This window comes from Symsagittifera roscoffensis, chromosome 5, assembly GCF_963678635.1.
Source record: "Symsagittifera roscoffensis chromosome 5, txSymRosc1.1, whole genome shotgun sequence".
In the NCBI taxonomy this organism is placed as follows: Eukaryota; Metazoa; Xenacoelomorpha; order Acoela; family Convolutidae; genus Symsagittifera; species Symsagittifera roscoffensis.
The window spans coordinates 19,254,349-19,273,682 of NC_087066.1; the positions used below are offsets into that span (position 1 = coordinate 19,254,349).

The 19,334-nt window shown below is 37.4% G+C and overlaps 3 protein-coding genes across 9 annotated transcripts in view; all 3 read left to right on the forward strand.

Moving 5' to 3' along the window:
* LOC134846052 (dolichyl-diphosphooligosaccharide--protein glycosyltransferase subunit STT3B-like) overlaps nt 1-19,334 on the forward strand; it is a 382,597-nt gene that overhangs the window by 179,632 nt on the left and 183,631 nt on the right. The window lies entirely within an intron of this gene.
* LOC134846055 (pyruvate dehydrogenase E1 component subunit beta, mitochondrial-like) overlaps nt 1-19,334 on the forward strand; it is a 428,722-nt gene that overhangs the window by 27,516 nt on the left and 381,872 nt on the right. The window lies entirely within an intron of this gene.
* LOC134846175 (synaptosomal-associated protein 25-like) overlaps nt 1-19,334 on the forward strand; it is a 38,881-nt gene that overhangs the window by 9,417 nt on the left and 10,130 nt on the right. For 5 of the 7 annotated variants that reach the window (XM_063863420.1, XM_063863417.1, XM_063863421.1 and 2 more), the window contains exons 2-3: nt 5,171-6,448; nt 7,573-7,829. In XM_063863420.1, the coding sequence (XP_063719490.1) occupies nt 6,296-6,448; nt 7,573-7,829 (410 nt within the window). In that variant the 5' untranslated portion in view covers nt 5,171-6,295. Of the gene's footprint in view, nt 1-2,637; nt 2,966-5,170; nt 6,449-7,572; nt 7,830-19,334 lie in introns of those variants that run through there. The other 2 variants (XM_063863418.1, XM_063863422.1) reach the window with 2 other exon arrangements.

Below are 19,334 nucleotides of genomic sequence, written 5' to 3' on the forward strand. Positions count from 1 at the left end.
GTCATTTGCTCTTTTTAATTATTTTTGTCTGTCCGAACTTTTTGCTACTAATTATATTACCGACTGTTTAAAGAATAAATGATTTCGTTTCGCTCTTCGACAAATTAAAAAGTGATCAGACACCCCAACTGCAAAACCATAGCTGTTAAAAAGTTCTAGCTTCACAGTGAGCTAACGAGTTTTGTTCTCTGGGGAATATAGTGAAAATAAAGTAGGAAAAAGTTTTTTAACGAAGTCAGAAAGAACCGGGAATTTAACTTCATTACAATGTCAGTTTTCAATTTATGTCTTGGTTCTTTTTTGAGATCAATTCTTCTTTGTGCGGTGTTTGTTGATCTCGGCCGACTAAAATGGTTATCCGAGCTTTTACAAATCAATATAAAGACCAGACCGTATTTTGACAAAATGTACCGTGCTGCAGGCGAATATTCGAAAAAAGTAGGGTCGGATGGCCAGTGAAAGATGTCACAATCGTATACCAAAAAGGATTCAATCATATTACGTCCATTTGAATTTAACTTTAGATATAGTATTAGAATATTAAATACTCTGGTTATTACTCTTGCGATTAGCAAACATTATCAATTCGAAAAAAATTCTTTTTGATGTAAATAACCTGTTTAACATAATCATTGAATACTTCGAATGTTTACTTTTCTTATAATTTCAAATTCTACTTTCAAATTTTACATATTCGTCGGCAAACTTTTGTCTTAGCGGAATGCCTAGGACTCAGGGGCGGATCTAGGATTTTCTCGACGGGCGGATCTAGGATTTTCTCTAGGGGGGGCGGATTTTCAAAAAATTTCGAAAATTTTGTCGACTTTTTTTAAGTTGACCAAATTGATTTTTCGAGCTGTGCTTTGGCCAATTTTCATGCACCGCAGGCAACATTCGAAAAACAGGCCAAACAAGGCGTTTACAGGCACTTTTTGGAAAATTTTGATAAAAAAATTGCGTTTTTTAGGGTGTGTCAGCAAAAAATGGATATCTCAAAATTCTACAAACGGGTTCAAATCCTTGAGGGGGGACAACGCAGACTTTTCTTGTAGTAATTTTGATTTATTTTTGTATTTTTTAAACTTACCCTGCCCTGATTTTGCATATTTTCCTTGTATAGTTTTTCGCTTCGGCTCAAGTGTGTTTGGATTATATCATATCGGCTTAGTCACATAATATTGTGTTGTCTGGAAGAATATTTAGTTTTAACCATTTTGTTTTTTTTCCGAGTGGGGGTTTAATAGCTTCGAGTTGCAAAACGTAGCTCAACATTTTTGATGCCAACAAATTTTTTGTCGGCTCAACTGGCGTCTGCCCATGTTTTACCTGCTCAGTTGACGCTCGATTAAATTTTTTGATTGCTCATGTTGCGCTGGCTGTTGTGTTTCTGGATATGTTTTCCTCAAATTGAGCATCATTCGAGATTAGCGCATAAACTTTTTGTATATGTAACTTTTTCAAAATTTATAATGCAATCCTTGTGGTATCGCAAATCAAGGCAAGCTCCTCATCACCTCTAAAGAATATTGACTTAATGTTGATATGCTGAAATTCAGGTTGCCATAGCAATTTTTGTGAGCTAGTTGATTTGAATGGTCAAAAAAAGTGTAGTTTGTATTCATCTGCGTCTGCAAAGTGCAGCCCCTCCTCTGTCTATCTCGCAACCTCCTAAGCTGGTTTTTCCTCTTTCATATCTTAATTTTTATCTCGCCATCGTCTTCCGTTTGCTACTGCTGCTGCTGCTTCTGTACCCGCGAGCTCCGTTCTTATTCTAACCCCCTCCCTTTCTCTCCTTATGTCTATAGATTCTATGAAATAAAGGATATCCAATTATAGTCTCCTAGGCTTAGGTTTATTTTTGCACCGCTTGGCTCAAAAGCATGTTAGCGTTCAAAGGCGAATGTTCGTTGAAACTATATTTCAGCTACTTTTCGAGCTAATTTTTGAGAAAATAAAATTTGAAAAAGTATTACTGTTTTCGCGTTTTTCTTACTTGATAAGAATTCAGGAGAAATTTCACTGCCTCCGTTTTTTCACTCTTTTTTAAGGTTCGGCAAGTTTTTTCCGCAAAAATTGAGTTTAAAGTAAAAGGTATAAATAATTAATTGCTCTCGAATCTGCTACCTACTTCATTCAAATATATGCTCTCAGTTTGCTGCACAAGTGTGATCTGGATCTGGATGTTGAAGTAGCTCTTTGAAACAAAAGGTTCTACCCATAGAGCACTTGCTCTTCCGCGCAATTGTAGTCTTCCGAATTTCTTTGTTCTGTTTGGTTTGCAATCTCTACCTGTGCTGCGCGCTGCTCCGGCGGCGATGCTGATGAAGAGAAGACAAAATAGCAGCGCCAGAGCCAGCCAATTGGCGCCGCTTCACTTCAAAGACAATTTCAGCTTCCTGCTGTTAATTCTCGCGCTTAATTTATACCTTACATCCCTCTAGTTCCATTTATATTAGGGAGAGAAATAAAAAGGAGAGAAAAACAAGTTTTTCAGCACCTATTCCCTTTTCAACACTTGATTCATTTCATTTATCCCTGATTTCTGCTTTCTTCTCCCTTTAGTATATAACATAAATTTGCAGCCATTTTTGCTGTCTACTTTCAATTATTTAGCTGTGAACTAAAGAACTAGAGTTTTCTTTTCTCCTTGTATCTTCACTGGTGGTGAATTGCGGTAGCGATTACTTATTTCAGGGGGAGAATTTGACATTGCACGTCGGTAATTTGAGTTTACATTTTAATTAGCTTTTCCTCTTCTCTCTAAGCGCACAATAGTTTCTGCCGTGTGGCCTTCAGACCGTGACACGTTTTTGTGGGAAGTCACTCAGTTACTTGAGAAGCAGTACAAATACCAGAGATATTTTCACACTAGTGGATTCAAGTTTTTTTTGCAATTTCCATCATTAGTAATTGGCGTCATCACCATTTTACAAGTCAAATAACGTATTCTTACTAGAATTTGGGCGTAAGTAAATTTTTTTATTTAGAATGTTTCAAACTATTTCTTAACGCAGTTTTTAAGCTAGGTACTGAAGAGGGTATTATGAAAAATTAACTTGGTGTTAAAAGTTTGTTTTGTTTGGGAACTAAGGCGTAGGTTTGGGTTGTTGCGCAGTTTTTGGTGCCTCGAAGAAATCACTCGAATGACGTACACATTAAAGCACATTCAGTTGCGGTTTGGATATTTCAAAATGTTCTGTGCGTTGAAAAAAAACGATCTGAATATCTGTGATATTCAGGTTTATATATAGATTTGTTTTGCAATGATAATTGTGGTCAGAACTTTCAATCTGAATACCTAAAATGTTCAGATTCAGGTACCGTTTTTTGATGGGAGTGGCGTTTTTTCAAAAAGTTTTCGAAAATTTGGCTACCTTTTTGTGCCGTCCGAATTGATTTTCCAAAACGCTATAAAGACTTTTTCAGCTAAAATTTTGTGCGCTATTTCCATAGAATGCGGCTACTCTTGCTGTAATCTCTATCAATTGAAACACCTAGATCCTATTTTCAAATTTTTTTGCCACGCCTTGAGTTTAGACAGTGAGACATAATTCGTTTTCAATTGAATTTAGATGACCCCAGAGTTCCCTACTGAAGTGTTCTCAGACCAATTTAATGCCTAGGTTTTCTTTATGATAGATAGAAAAATTCAAAGTCTCATTGTTCCATATTGGACCTTAACTGCAACAGACATATTTTGAGTATCCGTCCGATTCCAAATTTGTTTTTTATGTTGTTTGTAATTTTAGCAACTCGATTTGTTAAAATTTGATTCGTTTTTTTCTCAGTTTTTTTTGGCCTTATGGGTTTCGACCTTTACTAGATCGGCCTAGAGGCCTCATATTGCCTTGTTTTTTTCCGATTTTTCGGCTTTCTTGCTTTGTATCGCAAGTGGTGCGAAGCTACGCTTGCCTCTGTGTAAAGTGTGAAATTGAGACTACATTTAAAAGTGATCAGCCACACCCCGTCCTGTAATGGCTGTAGCTGAACACTGATCGCTGCGAAAATAGTTGCCAGTCCAACACCGAATGATTTTGGTTATTGCTACATCGGCTTATTGCACCTCATTTGTCGTATACTTATTCTCGTATCTCAATTTCTCGTATAGTTATTTCCACGTATGCTCAGTTTTCTAGCCGTTTTTTTTTTTTCATTTACTAAGTTTTTCCTCACTGTCTGGTGTCTAAGTTCTACAGATTCTGGCTCTGCTCTTGTGTTATAATGATTTTATAGGAAGAACGTGTGGTTTCGATTCAAGATTTCGAAAATCAAAAGTTTTATTTATTGGTGCTTCACACAGAATTGACAAATATAAAGTGTGTTAGATTCAAAGACAATCTGAGTCTTGCTTCACTGAGCTTGAGAAGCTCTAAACTTTTATGGAACTTCTTGATCAACTTTTTATGCAATAGACTTTAGGCCAAAAAGTGAAATAGATGGTTAAGAAATTTTTCTGAATTCAATAAGCGTTCGTTTTATCGGGATTATTTTTGTACGTTAATCAATTTAAAAGAAAACTCCCTATATTGACTCATCATTGTTTGTGTAATTTTCCGATCATCAGCAGTCTATTTTTAATCCGAGATGTGTTGCGTTTGGTTTCAATGTGGTGGAATTCGTTTTTTTTCTGAGTTTGTGTAGTGAAATGATGTTTTATGTTTCGCATTGGCCGTACACTCTATTTCGAATAATAGACAGTTTTTCGAGGACGGTAGATAGTTTTTTGTCGAAGATAGATCGTGGGCATACTTATTTTTCATACTGGCATGCAGACTTTTTTGTCAATAGCTAGAAATCGATAAAAATTAATGTAGCGCAACGAAGTATTATTATTTTTTTTTTTACAGCTGACATGTGTTTTTGCTAGTTAACCGAGCTCCTCTTCGTTCATTTTTTCTCGATATCGAAAATTATTGCTGCTATATTGTGCGTAAGTTCAATCATCTTTTGTAGTTTGTTTTGGATTCTCTAATGAGTTTTCCAAATCAAGTTGTCGATTTGCGTTTCTTAAATTGAGTGATAAAGAATTTGGTATTGTGCTTTGATTCTATCTCAGATAAAGTACTAGTTGTGTCTAAATTGTGCCGACTACTTACCAGTGTAGACTAAGTAAAGCGGGTTTGTATTCTGGGGGTCTGTGGTGTGTACTGTGGAATTGATTTTGTTTCAGGTACTCGAATCGGCCCTCAACTGAGCTTATCTTTCCACAGCCGGAGAGTACTTGAACACATTGCATAGCAACTGAACTGTATGTACATCTACTTGCTTTGCTTACTTGCTTGCTACTTACCGCCGTTTATTCACCCTGCCAACATTTCAACATCTTTCACTCAAATTTAAATTACTTCAGGCAGCCTCTCTGGGTGCAGTCGCAGTGCCCATAGTTTATTTGTTGCCAGATTTTGACAAGTTTTACTAAATCGGATTAGAAATTTTTGTTATACCTGGACTCGGGTCAATATTTACGGCTGTCTAGAATTCCCGAGTTATTCAACTTTCTTTCTGTCTGAAATTAATTCAGATAAGTCTTTTATCTAAAAAGTGAGTCAAAGTCTCATAATTTCCAATTTTCATATCAAACATTTATTCGTTGCAACAAAATCCGAATTAATCTATCAAGCAAAATCGCTTTTATTCCAAATTCTATCGAATCAAGTAGTCTATCAAAATTTTTCAATTTCAAAAGTCATTCCAGTGTAAAAACATTTCATTTGTTCAAAAATTTTTTACCCCAGCTCTTTTACATAATCTTCGTTATGGTATAGTACCATTAGTCGAATCATTTCATTATTCAGACATCAAAAGTAATTGATTTATTGCATAACCTTTTCTTATTTACTCGCAGCTACAAGTATACATTTTTGCGATAATTTGTGCAGTTGCTCTTTTTGCAGCAGGCATCACCTCAAAAATCAGTCATTAAACTTGTTTATTTTAGTTTTTTTTTCTCTGGTGAAAATTATATGGTACTACATTTTCGCTTCCTGTTGCTGCCTATTATCTGTTTGCTTTGCAAAGCTCAAAATCAATTTTAATGTTGGTTATAACTATAACTGAGTTGTAGTTAATCAAAAGCTATTACCTTTCATTCGTTACTTATTTCCGGCGCCTCCTACTAGTTATATAGAACTGAATTTCATTCAAAGTCAGTAAGACTGACATCCACTTATCAGCAGAAATATAAATTAGTTATTTCGTGAACTATTTATTTAATCTCTACAGAAATTGTTTCTCTTGACTATTTTGGCTAGTTGTTGGTTATTAAGCCTAATTATAACAGTGAGTATTGATAATAATGGAAGAAGAAGGTGGTCACCAGAATGGAGACGTGCACTCCCAGATCAACGCCATCACAGATGAGTCTCTGGAGTCGACCAGGAGGATGTTGGCACTCTGTGACGAGAGCAAGGAGGGCGCCATATCCACATTAGTCAACCTCGACGACCAGGTCAGACCCGGGTTCTCAGGGGCGGATTTAGGGGGGGGGGGGCGGACCCCCCCCCCCCCCCCCCTCAGGGATTCGACCCCCTGCCGACCCAAAGGGTCCCCCTTTGATACTTTTTCAGAAATCCATTTTTGCCCGACCGACCCTAAAATTTTTCTAAAGGCGCCTTTGGCGCCAATATATACTAACTTTGAGGGGGAGCGCGCGCCAAAAAAAAAGGGCAAAACACTGCGTTGGGAGAGCTCGAAAAATCAATTTGGTCGATCTAAAAAAAAAAAAAAAGGTCGTCATAATTTTCGAATTTTTTTTGAAAATCCGCCCCCCCCCCCTCGAGAAAATCCTAGATCCGCCCTTGCGGGTTCTGGTTATTATTATAATCGGTTCACCAACACTATGAAAAGTTAAAAGTTAGAAAATTAATTATTTATTTGCGAATAGTTGGATTTTTCATCTATCCGTGTCTCCATGTGATGGCAGGCGTAATGGACAACTCGCGAGAAAAGACAACTCGCAATAAAAGACAACTCGCAATAAAAGACAACTCGCGTTAAAAGACAATTGGCAACATACTCACCGCCGCAGTCGCGTCAACGTGTTGCGAGCTTGCCACCAGAGGGTAGGTGTTATATAAAATTTAGAGCCGGTTATCTGCGACCTTAAACTGAGAATATAAAGTTTCCAATTAACTTCAAAAACTAGCGAGTTGTCGCTTTCGTTAAATTTTGCGAGTTGTCTTTTGTTGTGAGTTGTCGCGGTACTGATGGCATGTAGCAGTTTTTAAACAAGATTTTTCAAAGTACTTTAAAAAGCGAACAACATGCGTACAAGTATTTTTAAGTTCAAAGAAGTCAATGAAATGAGCTTAAATATTCTTTACCCGGATTCTCTATCAAATTCCGGAAAGGAGTTTTTACGTTAAAAGAGCTTTTGTCCGCGATGGGGAGGCATGCTAGCAGTTTAGCTCCTATACGACTAACAAATTTGTCGACTGTTTGAAGTTAATCACTTGAGTAAAACGCGTAGACCAGCTTTGTCTTCCAAGCATTATTTTCTTATCGAATTAAGGAATCACTAAAATCCGCTCTCGCCCGGCCTCCTTTTCCTAATATGACATTGACCGAGTTCAGGGTGAGCAACTGGAGACGATTGAGAAGGGCCTGGACACTATCAACGCAGACATGCGAGAGGCGGAGAAGAACCTGAATGACCTGAACAAGTGCTGCGGTCTCTTCACCTGTCCCTGGATGAAGGATGGAGTGGAGAAGGGAGACGAGTACAAGAAGGTGTTCAAAGGGACAGACGATGGTCCGATTAGTGCTCAGCCTACTAGGGTGTGTGATGACAGGAGTGGAGGGGCTATGATGTCAGGAAACTACATTCACAAGTCAGTGCTTGCATTGTTCTGTCTGTGTACCGTTGAAAATTGTCTCTTTATTTGGTCGGAATTAAAAACTACTAAAATAGCAAATTGGTCCCACAGCTTTACCAAAATAAGAAAATTTTTGCGAAGTGATTAAAAAATCCGAATATAATGCTTCTTTATTTCATCGTCTGTTACCAATTCCATTGAGAAAATTCGAATTCCATTTCAGTCCGACCAAAAGAACTTATTTGAAGAGGTTAGACAAAAGCGTATTTCAAAATTGCGAAAAGTATAACCTTAATTAAAAAATATAAAAACAAAGCATTAGCCAATCAAATGAGCTAAAGAATTGTCATACTGTTCATCTTGATAACCTAATTAACACTCGTTTCATAAAGCTCGAAGTTAAAAAAGAAACACCGTCTTTCGACTTCGACAGTTCCTTGAGTTTAACAAGCGTAGCGGCTATTGCGCATTATGCTCTCCAAATTGTTCTCAAAAATAAACAAAGTGTGCCAAAAAAATGATTTTATTAAGAGTGATGAACGTAGTGAGTACTCTAATATAGGTCTTGCCGATTGTTTTTTGGTTTTTTCGCAATTTTAATTTTTCGCTGTTTGACTTGTGATTTTTTTTTTTTAGTTCAGTGCATTTCTTTTGTTTGAAAGAAAGAACTCCACTATCAAACAGCAAAATTGTAAAGGTCACGAAAAACGTGATAGACTTCTAATTTCGAAAATGGAAATTAATTATCAGGTTTCCCAGCGAAATAGAAGTTTTACCTATTGGTCCAGTTTTCTCAAATTGGGTTAACGTGTCCATCATAAATTGTTCTACAAATTAAAGGAGCCTTAAGGCCATCTTTTTTTTTCTTCGAAATTCCTGTTTGATTTATTAAACAGGTATTATGAAAACGTTTTTTTTTTTCAGATGAGATCTGGTTTTTTTTTTTTTTTTTTTTTTTATATTTTTTTTTATTATTTTTTTTTTTGAGACGCTTTTTCGAAAAATTCGCTTTCCCAAAAAAACTACCCGTCAGATTCTCATAAAAGTGGTACCAATGGATTCAGTAGCGTTTCACCTACCTGCCTGCATGCAATTTAGGGCAATTTTTACCCTACCCCACCCCCTACGGTCTTAGAAAAGCTTCACAACTCGGTACTTTTTTCACTTTTTTGGCCTTTTTTCAAATCTTTCCGATTTCCTCAAAAACTACCCGTCCAGATTTGGGGTTAAGGGTTTAATCGATAGACCAGGTTGTAGGAACCCCCCCTACACAAACGGCTTGTCCCTAATTTGTCTAGGGGAAGAGCTATACACTTAGGAATAGTCAATTTTTCGGTTTTTAGGCCATTTTTTCAAACTTTTTCGATTTCTTCAAAAACTACCCATCCAGATTTGGGATTAAGGGTTTAATCGATAGACCAGGTTGTAGGAAACTCCCCTGCCCAAGCGGCTGGTCCCTAATTTGCTTAGGGGAAGAGCTATAGACTTAGGAAAAGTCACTTTTTTGATTTTTTTGCCTATTTTTTCGGAAGTTATCGATTTCCTCAAAAACTACCCATCCAGATTTAGAATTAAGGGTTTAATCGATAGACAAGGTTGTAGGAAACTCCCCCGCACAAGCGGCTGGTCCTTAACTTGCCTAGGGGAAGAGCTATAGACTTAGGAAAAGTCACTTTTTTGACTTTTTTGGCCTTTTTTCAAATCTTTCCGATTTCCTCAAAAACTACCCGTCCAGATTTGGGATTAAGGGTTTAATCGATTGACCAGGTTGTAGGAACCCCCGCTACACAAACGGCTCGTCCCTAATTTATCTAGGGGAAGAGCTATACACTTAGGAATAGTCAATTTTTCGGTTTTTAGGCCATTTTTTCAAACTTTTTCGATTTCTTCAAAAACTACCCATCCAGATTTGCATAATGAATGCATAAGCTTCTCTTTCACTTTTTTTGCGTAGGAAGGGCGCTATCGACTTGAGAAACCTGAAATTTTAAAACATTTTTAAAATAATCAATATTAAAATAATCAAACAGGTCTCTCCAGCTTTCAGCTGGGCCCCTAGTTCAAAAGTTAAAGATTTTTGAAAAAAATCTTCAGTTTCCTTGCGTTTTTTTTTCAGTTTCCTTGCGTTCATTACTCTTTTCCAACTGTCAGTTGGCTTAAGTTTTCTTTCTGAATTTTACATCAATTTTTTCCCCATTTTGGGGCAGGGAGAGACGTCGATTCTCCGTTCGATTGGTGTTTATACCATGTTTTGTTTAGAACGGCAGGTGCGAATCCAGGATTTTTTTTCGAAGGGGAGGGGAGCTCATTTAAAAAAAAAATAGGGAAATTTTCTTGATCTTTTTACTAGGTTGACCAAATTAATTCTCCGAGCACTCTTAAAACTTTATAAAGCCATATTTTGATCAAAATTTCTGCGCCTGCCAAAATTTTCAAAAAAGGCCATTTTGGGCTTTTAAATGTTTTCTGCGCCTGCTAATAATTTTCCAAAAACAGACCAAAAAGGCCATTTGGAAGGGTTTGAGCAAAAACTTGTTTTTGGCCGCGTGCTTACCGTCAAAGTTAGTATATATTGGCGGCCAAGGCGCCTTTATAAATTTTTAGGGTCCGGCGCTCGCGTGTGGATGTCGTAAAATAGTACCAGAGGGGGACCCTTTGGGTAGTGAAGGGGTCAAATCCTTCCTAAATCTGGCCCTGTGGAACGTTAAACGTTTTTTCGATAGAATGAGGTTTACCAAGCTTGATGCTTCGTCAAATCTGGAAATAGATTGTTAAGAGTGTGATAGTATAAGAGTGTTTTTACTATCTATAACTAAAAAGAAATATTTGGAGTTGATCACGCGTAGAAAGCGAGCGGTAAAAGATTCCATGGTTCGATCCTATACCCTTTTGCTCGCTAAGCGTTTTCCAATTTATAAGATTCCACTAGTCTTCTTCAATTAATTATAGCAACAAAAAATTTAATTGAAGTTTTTGGTGGCCTGAGTTTACTTTTGGTTTTCCTCTGATTCACACATGAGAGAGCACTGAGGTATTGGTTTTCAGCGCTGGAACTTTGATTTTTGCAGAGGCGAATTTAGGGAAGGAAGCAAACTTCGGACCCCCAGCCCCCACCGCTCAGAGATTTGATCCCCTCTCCACTCAATGGGCCCCATTGGTACTATTTAATGACATCCATGTTCGGCCCGAAGGCGAACTTATTCCAAAGGCGCCTTTGGTGCCACTATATTTCAATTTTGATGGGAGCGCGCGCCGAAAATACCATAATATGGTTAAAATCTTCCAAAATGTACCCTGAAACACATTTTTGGACTAGTTTTTTTTATTTGCCTGCGGTGCAGAAGATTTCGTTACCAGAAGATTTTTTGTGTTCTTATAGTGTCCTAGATACCGCATTCAGGATCGATAACCTGCGCGCGCTTTTGAGGCTGTTCGCTTGCAAATAAGAAAGCGTTGAGGACAAAACTGAACCTCGGGACGCCTGTGCGAACAATCCTCGGTTTTGGAAGGGAGTCCCTGGACATCGTTTTTGATTGACGCCCACTCAAGTAGTTTGACAACCACTTAATTAGGCTTTCCGGTACGCTGGTGCTATGAATGATTTTCAGGAGGTTGTAATGGCTGTTCAGGTCAAAAGCTTTTGATAAATCGTATGGATTGTCTTGAAAAGAAATGCGTGTTGATGTTTGAGGATTGTCTGTAGTTGTAGGTGTTATTGGGCTTTCTTGGGATGTGCTTTGTGGGGGCTGGTTTGTTGGTGGTTGATTAGCAATTTTGGAAAATTATCTGAATTTTAATTTTTTCTGGAAAATTTGTGTTTATTATAATATTCTTCAATAAAGAGTATCAAGAAGATGGTTGCTAGGGCAAAGGTGACTTTTGCCTTTTTTATACATCTGCACATTGTCATGACGAGGGAGATTAAAATTGTCCTACTTGAGGCCATTGTTGTTAAACCATCGCTGATAAAAACATTCAAGAGTGGAAATGATTGTAATGGTGGAATGCATCGGGCTGAAACTATGTTGATGGGTGGATCAAAGATTTTATAATTTTGACTGCTGGGCTTAAAATTGACCATAGACGAGTCTGAAATTTTGAGATCTTTGAATTTTTTTTTCAAAATTAGGGATTTTTTTTTCAAAAAAAGAAACATTTAAATTGTTGGTTAAAAATGATAAAGCTTTTTGTCCCATTTGTTTATCGTGGACTGTGCATAGACCATCCGGTCCTAATGCTTTTGAGGGCTTCGCCGCTTTGATGTTATTTTCAGTTTCAAGTGGAATAAAACTTCGAGACTTCGAGATTAAGTTTCAGGGCTTTTCTCTTTGTTGCTCTTTGAGCTTTGTCACTAGGGTGGGTTTTTTAGTTTAGTAAATTGCACGTTAAAAGTATATGCAATTTCAACCGGTCGAGAAGTTTTTCAATTCAATGCGGGTGGGCTCCTATCAATTTGGGTAGGTTTGAAACAGAACTCACTGGGCGACGTATGGTGATTGAAAGTCTGGACAAATTCTCGCCAATGCGTTTCTTTGTCTTTAGAAGTTTTGGCCTTGATCTCTTTAGTTAAAACATTTTAAAAAGGGTAAGATGGAGTTGAAATTCTGGTTTGTTCTCTTGGATGAGCAAGTTTTTTTGTTTCTTCATTGAGGGCCGAAATGAAGAAACGATGCTGGTCAGCAAGAATTTGATAAGGTGCTGCAGCAATTATGATGCTAGGAAATGTCTCTTCTGCGGCGTTTACATCGGGCTTCATTGTTCAGTGGTTTCTTTGCTAAAACCTACTCTCACTTTTTTGGTAGAACTTTTCCAGTGTGTTTTTTTTTAATTAAAAAAAATTGCGGGGAGCGAACGGTAATTAGTACGGTAACTGAACTTGGGAGAAATTCTGAGCCGAGCTTGAAAAGCATTTGCCGTGAAAGATTTAATAAACAGACGGGACGGCCAGGGAAAATTCTGGGGATGATGCTGACGTGTTACTACTATATGGGAGCCTAGTCTGATGATAAGTGGTTTAGTGGGCTTAAGTAGATTCAATTATTTGGACTCCGAGTCTGGTCCACATTGGTCTTCGAAGATACCGCAGTATAAAGAGGGGAGCGGGCATTACGGTCACCGAGGACGATACTGTTTTCATCAGATAAGAGCTGTAATGGAGGCTTTCATGTCTTTGCGATACGAAGTATTTGGTTGCTGGCCTCTACTTACTTGTACGCTTTGCGGCTCCAAAATTCCGTCTTCCACGATTTCTAGTTCCTCGTGTAGAAGGGAGTTATGAACGGCAGTATAGTGTCTATCTCCCTCTCGATAATGGTCCTTTCCAATAAATGTATTAGTGAGGCCCAGTCATTGATTGCCATTTTTTAAATTAAACTGTTTCTTGAAACTTCGATGTGGATCTAGTACTCAGATAATAAGGCTGCAATTTCGGGTGCTTTCTCAGAGATACCGTTACAGTTTAATTAAAGAATGTTCCGGACTTGGTATTAATGGGGTTGGCTTGGTTAATTGGGGTTCATTGCGGTACGCGGGTTTAATTCATGACGCCAATGCGGAGTTTGATTGGTTAGAAGAGGTGTGATCGCTGGGTGAGAATTTATTGTTGGAGGGGCATTGGTAATGGGCCTGCGAGTTAGGTTAATTTTTTTTAGTCAATGGAAGGCGGTATTATGTAAGATTCAGTAGAAGAGGGGTAGTAAAAATTCCTAGTGCTCCAGCTCTTTAAGACCGCTGCATTTAATATAGATCCAACCACATACCTGGCACTAAACGGTATTGTTTGCAAGAATAGCTAGTATAGGAAAAGGGTTGGGGTCTGTTCCCGCCCGGTCTAATGAGCGCATTAGAATTAGACCGGGACAGGGTAAATGCCGGCACGAACGAGTAGGATTAAATTTAATAGACGGAGCGACCCGATCGACCTAGGAGGCTCCGAAACTATAAACCCGGAGAGTATGCTTTCCGCGCACCCCTGTATGGGGAGGGTATAGTAGTGCCATATACGGCCAAATAAACAGCACGTGGGGTCCACCACTTGAAGGCGGCACTGCTGGACCCACTCTCTCCTTCTAGAAAATCCTAGATTCGGCCCTGGTTTTTTGTATGACTTTTTAAAATCAGATACCAGAGAATCAGCTAAGTTGGGAGCTCACTCCGGTAGTTATTTTCTTTTTTTTTGAAGAACCGGTTCTTGTGGTGCGAAGGAATGCGATTTACATGAAAATTTATGATAGTTAATCGAGAGCTTAAAAAGTTTTAGAGCAGCAGAACCTATGTTGACCAGTTGAAGAAGAATTCGCATAAATTTCGTCTTTCTAGTTCAGGTCAAGAAAATACTACTTAAGGTGCCATATTATTTAAATCCTGATTTATCCTCATATTTATTTCTTTTTCTTCTGTCATCTTTGATTTATATTTAGTGATTAGTGGAATCAGAAAAAAAAACAGAATCTCTGTAGATCAAATACAAATTACCATTTTTATCTCTAACTGGAACTAAGAAGATGGCTATCCTAGTTTCCCTTGTATTCCATGATTACTTTGTCAGGACAAATGGAAATCATTATGAGGTGTCTGTCAAAAAAGCTCATTATGAGGTGTCTATCTCTAAGGGCGCATAATTTGTACAGTATTGGCGACTCGTTCGCATCGACGGAGTTAAATTAACATTAACGTCGTTATTAATATTTAGCGGTAGGTATAGTTCAACGATCTCGTGTGCCCAGGCCCTGTTTGGTAGCCCTTGTATTAAAATCCTTGGCTTGATTGGAGGGGAAGGTTGGGTTATAATTTCGAGAAAGTGGATCATAAATCTTTCCTTAATTTGTCTGCTGAGCGCGATAAATGCTGAGAAAAGGAGTGTAAAAGTTGGCACTATCTCTTTGATCTACTTTCAGTTAATCTTTCTGTTCAATACTCTTTTAAAGCGTACCATATGTGCTGCGAGTATCGACCTCAAAGGGAAAATTACCCACTTCTCACTTTTTACACCACTAAGGTAAGACTCTGATTTTGAAATTGGACCAAGTTGTCCCGCTCAATTTTGTGTCTCTAATTGATGAAAGAGTAGTCTCCATTCTATTTACCCCTGCCTTTCCCTTTTACAATCTGCTCTGACCTATTCAACACAGGAAGAATGAAATCTCGCCATTTACCCTAGGTGTGCGCACGTGACCCGAAGATATTATTTGCGCCTCTGATTTGTTCTGAAGATGATTACACACTGCCTTTTTCACATTCATCCGCTTTGGCGCGCAACCTTAAGGTCAATAGAGACTAGCTTGTGTTCCCAGTGCGCCCGATTTGATCAATTGACTATCCTAGATGTTTATATAGGTTGCATATTAAGGATTAATCAGCAGCTACCTAGCCTTACTATAAATACTGTGTACATTGGGTTAAGGATGACATTTTTAGGGTAAGCTTGTTCTCAGAGAGTTGACCCATTCAAATACGGATTCAAGCACGAAAATTGAAATTTTGTCTAATTTGCTTCTCTTCTGAGTTCGAAAACTGAACTTTTGATTTCTCGCCAATTCCTGTTTGATAAAAACAGATATTATGAAAAAAATTATTGGGATCGGTTTTTTTTTTGACACGCTTTGGAAAACATTTTCTCTTTTTTCAAATATTTAGTTTTTCTCAAAAACTACTCTTCCGATTTTTGAAAAAGTGGTACCAATCGCATGCTGCGTAATTTATTAGACTCTCTCTAATTAACCCCACTTTTTACAGCCTTCGAAAAAGTGTGGGGGGAATTTTTGACCCATATTTTTGGATTTATTACATTTTCTCGAAAACTACCCACCGATATCTGAGATTTTGGGTTCAATTGACAGAACAGGTTGTGGTAAGCTTCCCTGTGTTAGGTTAGCGGCTGCGCCCATTTTTTTTGTACGCAAAAAATTATGGCCACCAAAAAAGTCTAATTTTCGATTTTTTGACCGTTTTTCAAACTTATTGATTTTTTTTAAAAAGCTACCCTCCAGAGCCTGAGGTTTTGGTTTCATTGTGTAGAACGGCTTGCGAGAAGCTCTTCTGCATAAACAATTACGCACAAAGTTTTTTAACACACAAAGTTATGACCCTCGGAAAAGTCAATTATTCGAATTTTTGACTCTTTTTTGAAACTTTTTGATTTTTCTCAAAAACTACCCTCCCGAATCTCAGATATTGGTTTCATTGTCAAGAACGGGGGCGTTCAACAGTACTTAAGTACAGCAATATGGAAAAATGCGGGAAAATTTCAAAATAATTTAAACGCAATTTCTAAAGAGCGGAAAATGACTGGAGCTAAATAACAAAGAAAATCACTCGTTTTTGCCGCCAAAATGTCTGAAACTGCAAATAAGTCAATTATTTTGGCGCCAAAACGTCCAAGGTGCAAATTTTTTTGCTCTGAATTTTTAATTGCTTTTTGCTATTCACTTAATTGATTCCCGTTTAATTTTTGATTGCCGCACTTAATATGTTCAAATTTGTTCCTTCAAAAAGGGCTGGTTCCCGAAACTTAGATATTGCCGGCTATCGTTAGAGAAAAAACAAAACAACAAAAACTAAAGTTTTTTACATTTGAGTTGAGAAAAATTGTTAGGCAACAACCGCCCTTGATATTAGTTTGAACGAAATAACTAATTGTCCAGCTATTCACAACCATCGACGATTACACTAAATCTGCGGAAATTCGCCAAAAAATTTTTTCAGCTGTCGAAATTGAGCATTCACAAAATTTGTCTGAAATTTATGAAGATGTCGAAAAAATTCTGAAAATGACGAAAATCTTATTTCAAATTTCCGGAAAATTCGCAAATCGTGCGGATTGCGATACAGTTTTGGCCGATAGAACTTTCAAAGCAGCGTCAGAGCCATTTTTTCAAATTTATTCGATTTTTGGTTTATTTGAAAACCAAAACATTCCTCCAATTTTCGCTTTCCTTTCAAGCAAGTCTTTAAGAATCTTACAAATTCTTATTAGTTTTTCTTGTACATGTGAAAAAATTGGACGAATTTCCCTGATTTTTTTTGACTGATTAAGGAAAAACATTTACTGCAGCAATTTGCGAAGTTTTTCCCGAAGCTCAGCATTTGGGCTGTTATTTCCGTTTCATAAATGTCGCGGAATAGTCCTACGATTGTTTGCATTGCTTTATTTTCCTATCGGCCTGGTCAGAACAAACTACTCGCGAATCAAGTACGATCGCAAAAATTTCCACTTTTTTTGAGTATTTTCAAAAAACTTTGTCTTGGCTCAATGGACAATATCCATTAAAACTATGGAACTTGTATGAAATACCAGCTTCACTCACCACCACAAATAATTGTGAAAATTGGCATAATATCTGGAACAAAAAAAATAGGGCGATTTCATCCAAAGTTTTGTGTTTTGATCCGAAAACTGATGCGAGAATAAAAAAAATGTCGAAACTTGCCTTGAAATCTTTTCATATTGGAGGCATTCCACGGAAAGCTAAGAAAGAAGACAGAAAAAAAGGAGCAAATAGCGGCAGGCATAGAAGCGAGCCTATGCATTGAGAAATCAAAACCTTGAAAACTATTGGAAAATTTAGTGTATTATATGCTATAAACAGTAATTCAAGCTTTCAAGTGTTTTTTCATTTTTCGGCACTGTTGAACAAATTTTTTTCGGCACTGTTGTACTGCCCCAGTAGAACTGGTTGTGGGAAGCTCCGCTGCATAAGCGGTTACGTCTAAACACAAGAACTTAAGACTATCGGAAAAGTTCAAATTCTCGATTTTAAACCCTTTTTTGAAACTTTTTGACGTTTGCATTGCTTTATTTTCATATCGGCCTGGTCAGAACAAACTACTCGCGAATCAAGTACGATCGCAAAAATTTCCACTTTTTTTGAGTATTTTCAAAAAACTTTGTCTTGGCTCAATGGACAATATCCATTAAAACTATGGAACTTGTATGAAATACCAGCTTCACTCACCACCACAAATAATTGTGAAAATTGGCATAATATCTGGAACAAAAAAAATAGGGCGATTTCATCCAAAGTTTTGTGTTTTGATCCGAAAACTGATGCGAGAATAAAAAAATGTCGAAACTTGCCTTGAAATCTTTTCATATTGGAGGCATTCCACGGAAAGCTAAGAAAGAAGACAGAAAAAAAGGAGCAAATAGCGGCAGGCATAGAAGCGAGCCTATGCATTGAGAAATCAAAACCTTGAAAACTATTGGAAAATTTAGTGTATTATATGCTATAAACAGTAATTCAAGCTTTCAAGTGTTTTTTCATTTTTCGGCACTGTTGAACAAATTTTTTTCGGCACTGTTGTACTGCCCCAGTAGAACTGGTTGTGGGAAGCTCCGCTGCATAAGCGGTTACGTCTAAACACAAGAACTTAAGACTATCGGAAAAGTTCAAATTCTCGATTTTAAACCCTTTTTTGAAACTTTTTGACGTTTGCATTGCTTTATTTTCCTATCGGCCTGGTCAGAACAAACTACTCGCGAATCAAGTACGATCGCAAAAATTTCCACTTTTTTTGAGTATTTTCAAAAAACTTTGTCTTGGCTCAATGGACAATATCCATTAAAACTATGGAACTTGTATGAAATACCAGCTTCACTCACCACCACAAATAATTGTGAAAATTGGCATAATATCTGGAACAAAAAAAATAGGGCGATTTCATCCAAAGTTTTGTGTTTTGATCCGAAAACTGATGCGAGAATAAAAAAATGTCGAAACTTGCCTTGAAATCTTTTCATATTGGAGGCATTCCACGGAAAGCTAAGAAAGAAGACAGAAAAAAAGGAGCAAATAGCGGCAGGCATAGAAGCGAGCCTATGCATTGAGAAATCAAAACCTTGAAAACTATTGGAAAATTTAGTGTATTATATGCTATAAACAGTAATTCAAGCTTTCAAGTGTTTTTTCATTTTTCGGCACTGTTGAACAAATTTTTTTCGGCACTGTTGTACTGCCCCAGTAGAACTGGTTGTGGGAAGCTCCGCTGCATAAGCGGTTACGTCTAAACACAAGAACTTAAGACTATCGGAAAAGTTCAAATTCTCGATTTTAAACCCTTTTTTGAAACTTTTTGACGTTTCTTGAAAACTACCCGCCCAAATCTGAGATTGTGGATTCAATGGAAAACACGGGTTGAGGGAAGGTTCCCGGTTTTAGCGGCTTAGCCCATTTTTTAAAGAGAAAAATTATTACCCTCGGAAAAATCATACTTTTCGACCTTTTTTTCAAACTCTTCGACTTTTCTCGGAAACTACCCTCCCATATCTGAGATTTTGGTTCCAATGAGTAGAACGGGTTGTGGGAAGCTCTCCGGCATGAGCGGCTACGCTCAAATGTTTTTCGCAAAAATCAAACTATACTTTTTTGACCGTTTTTTGCAATTTTTTAACTTGTCTCCAAAATTTTGAAATTACTTTTTCCATCCCGCATCAATACAAAATATTCTAAAATTATCAAACAGGTATTTCCAGCTTTAGTTGGCCTCTAGTTATGTTGTTATAAAATGAATTATTTTTTAATC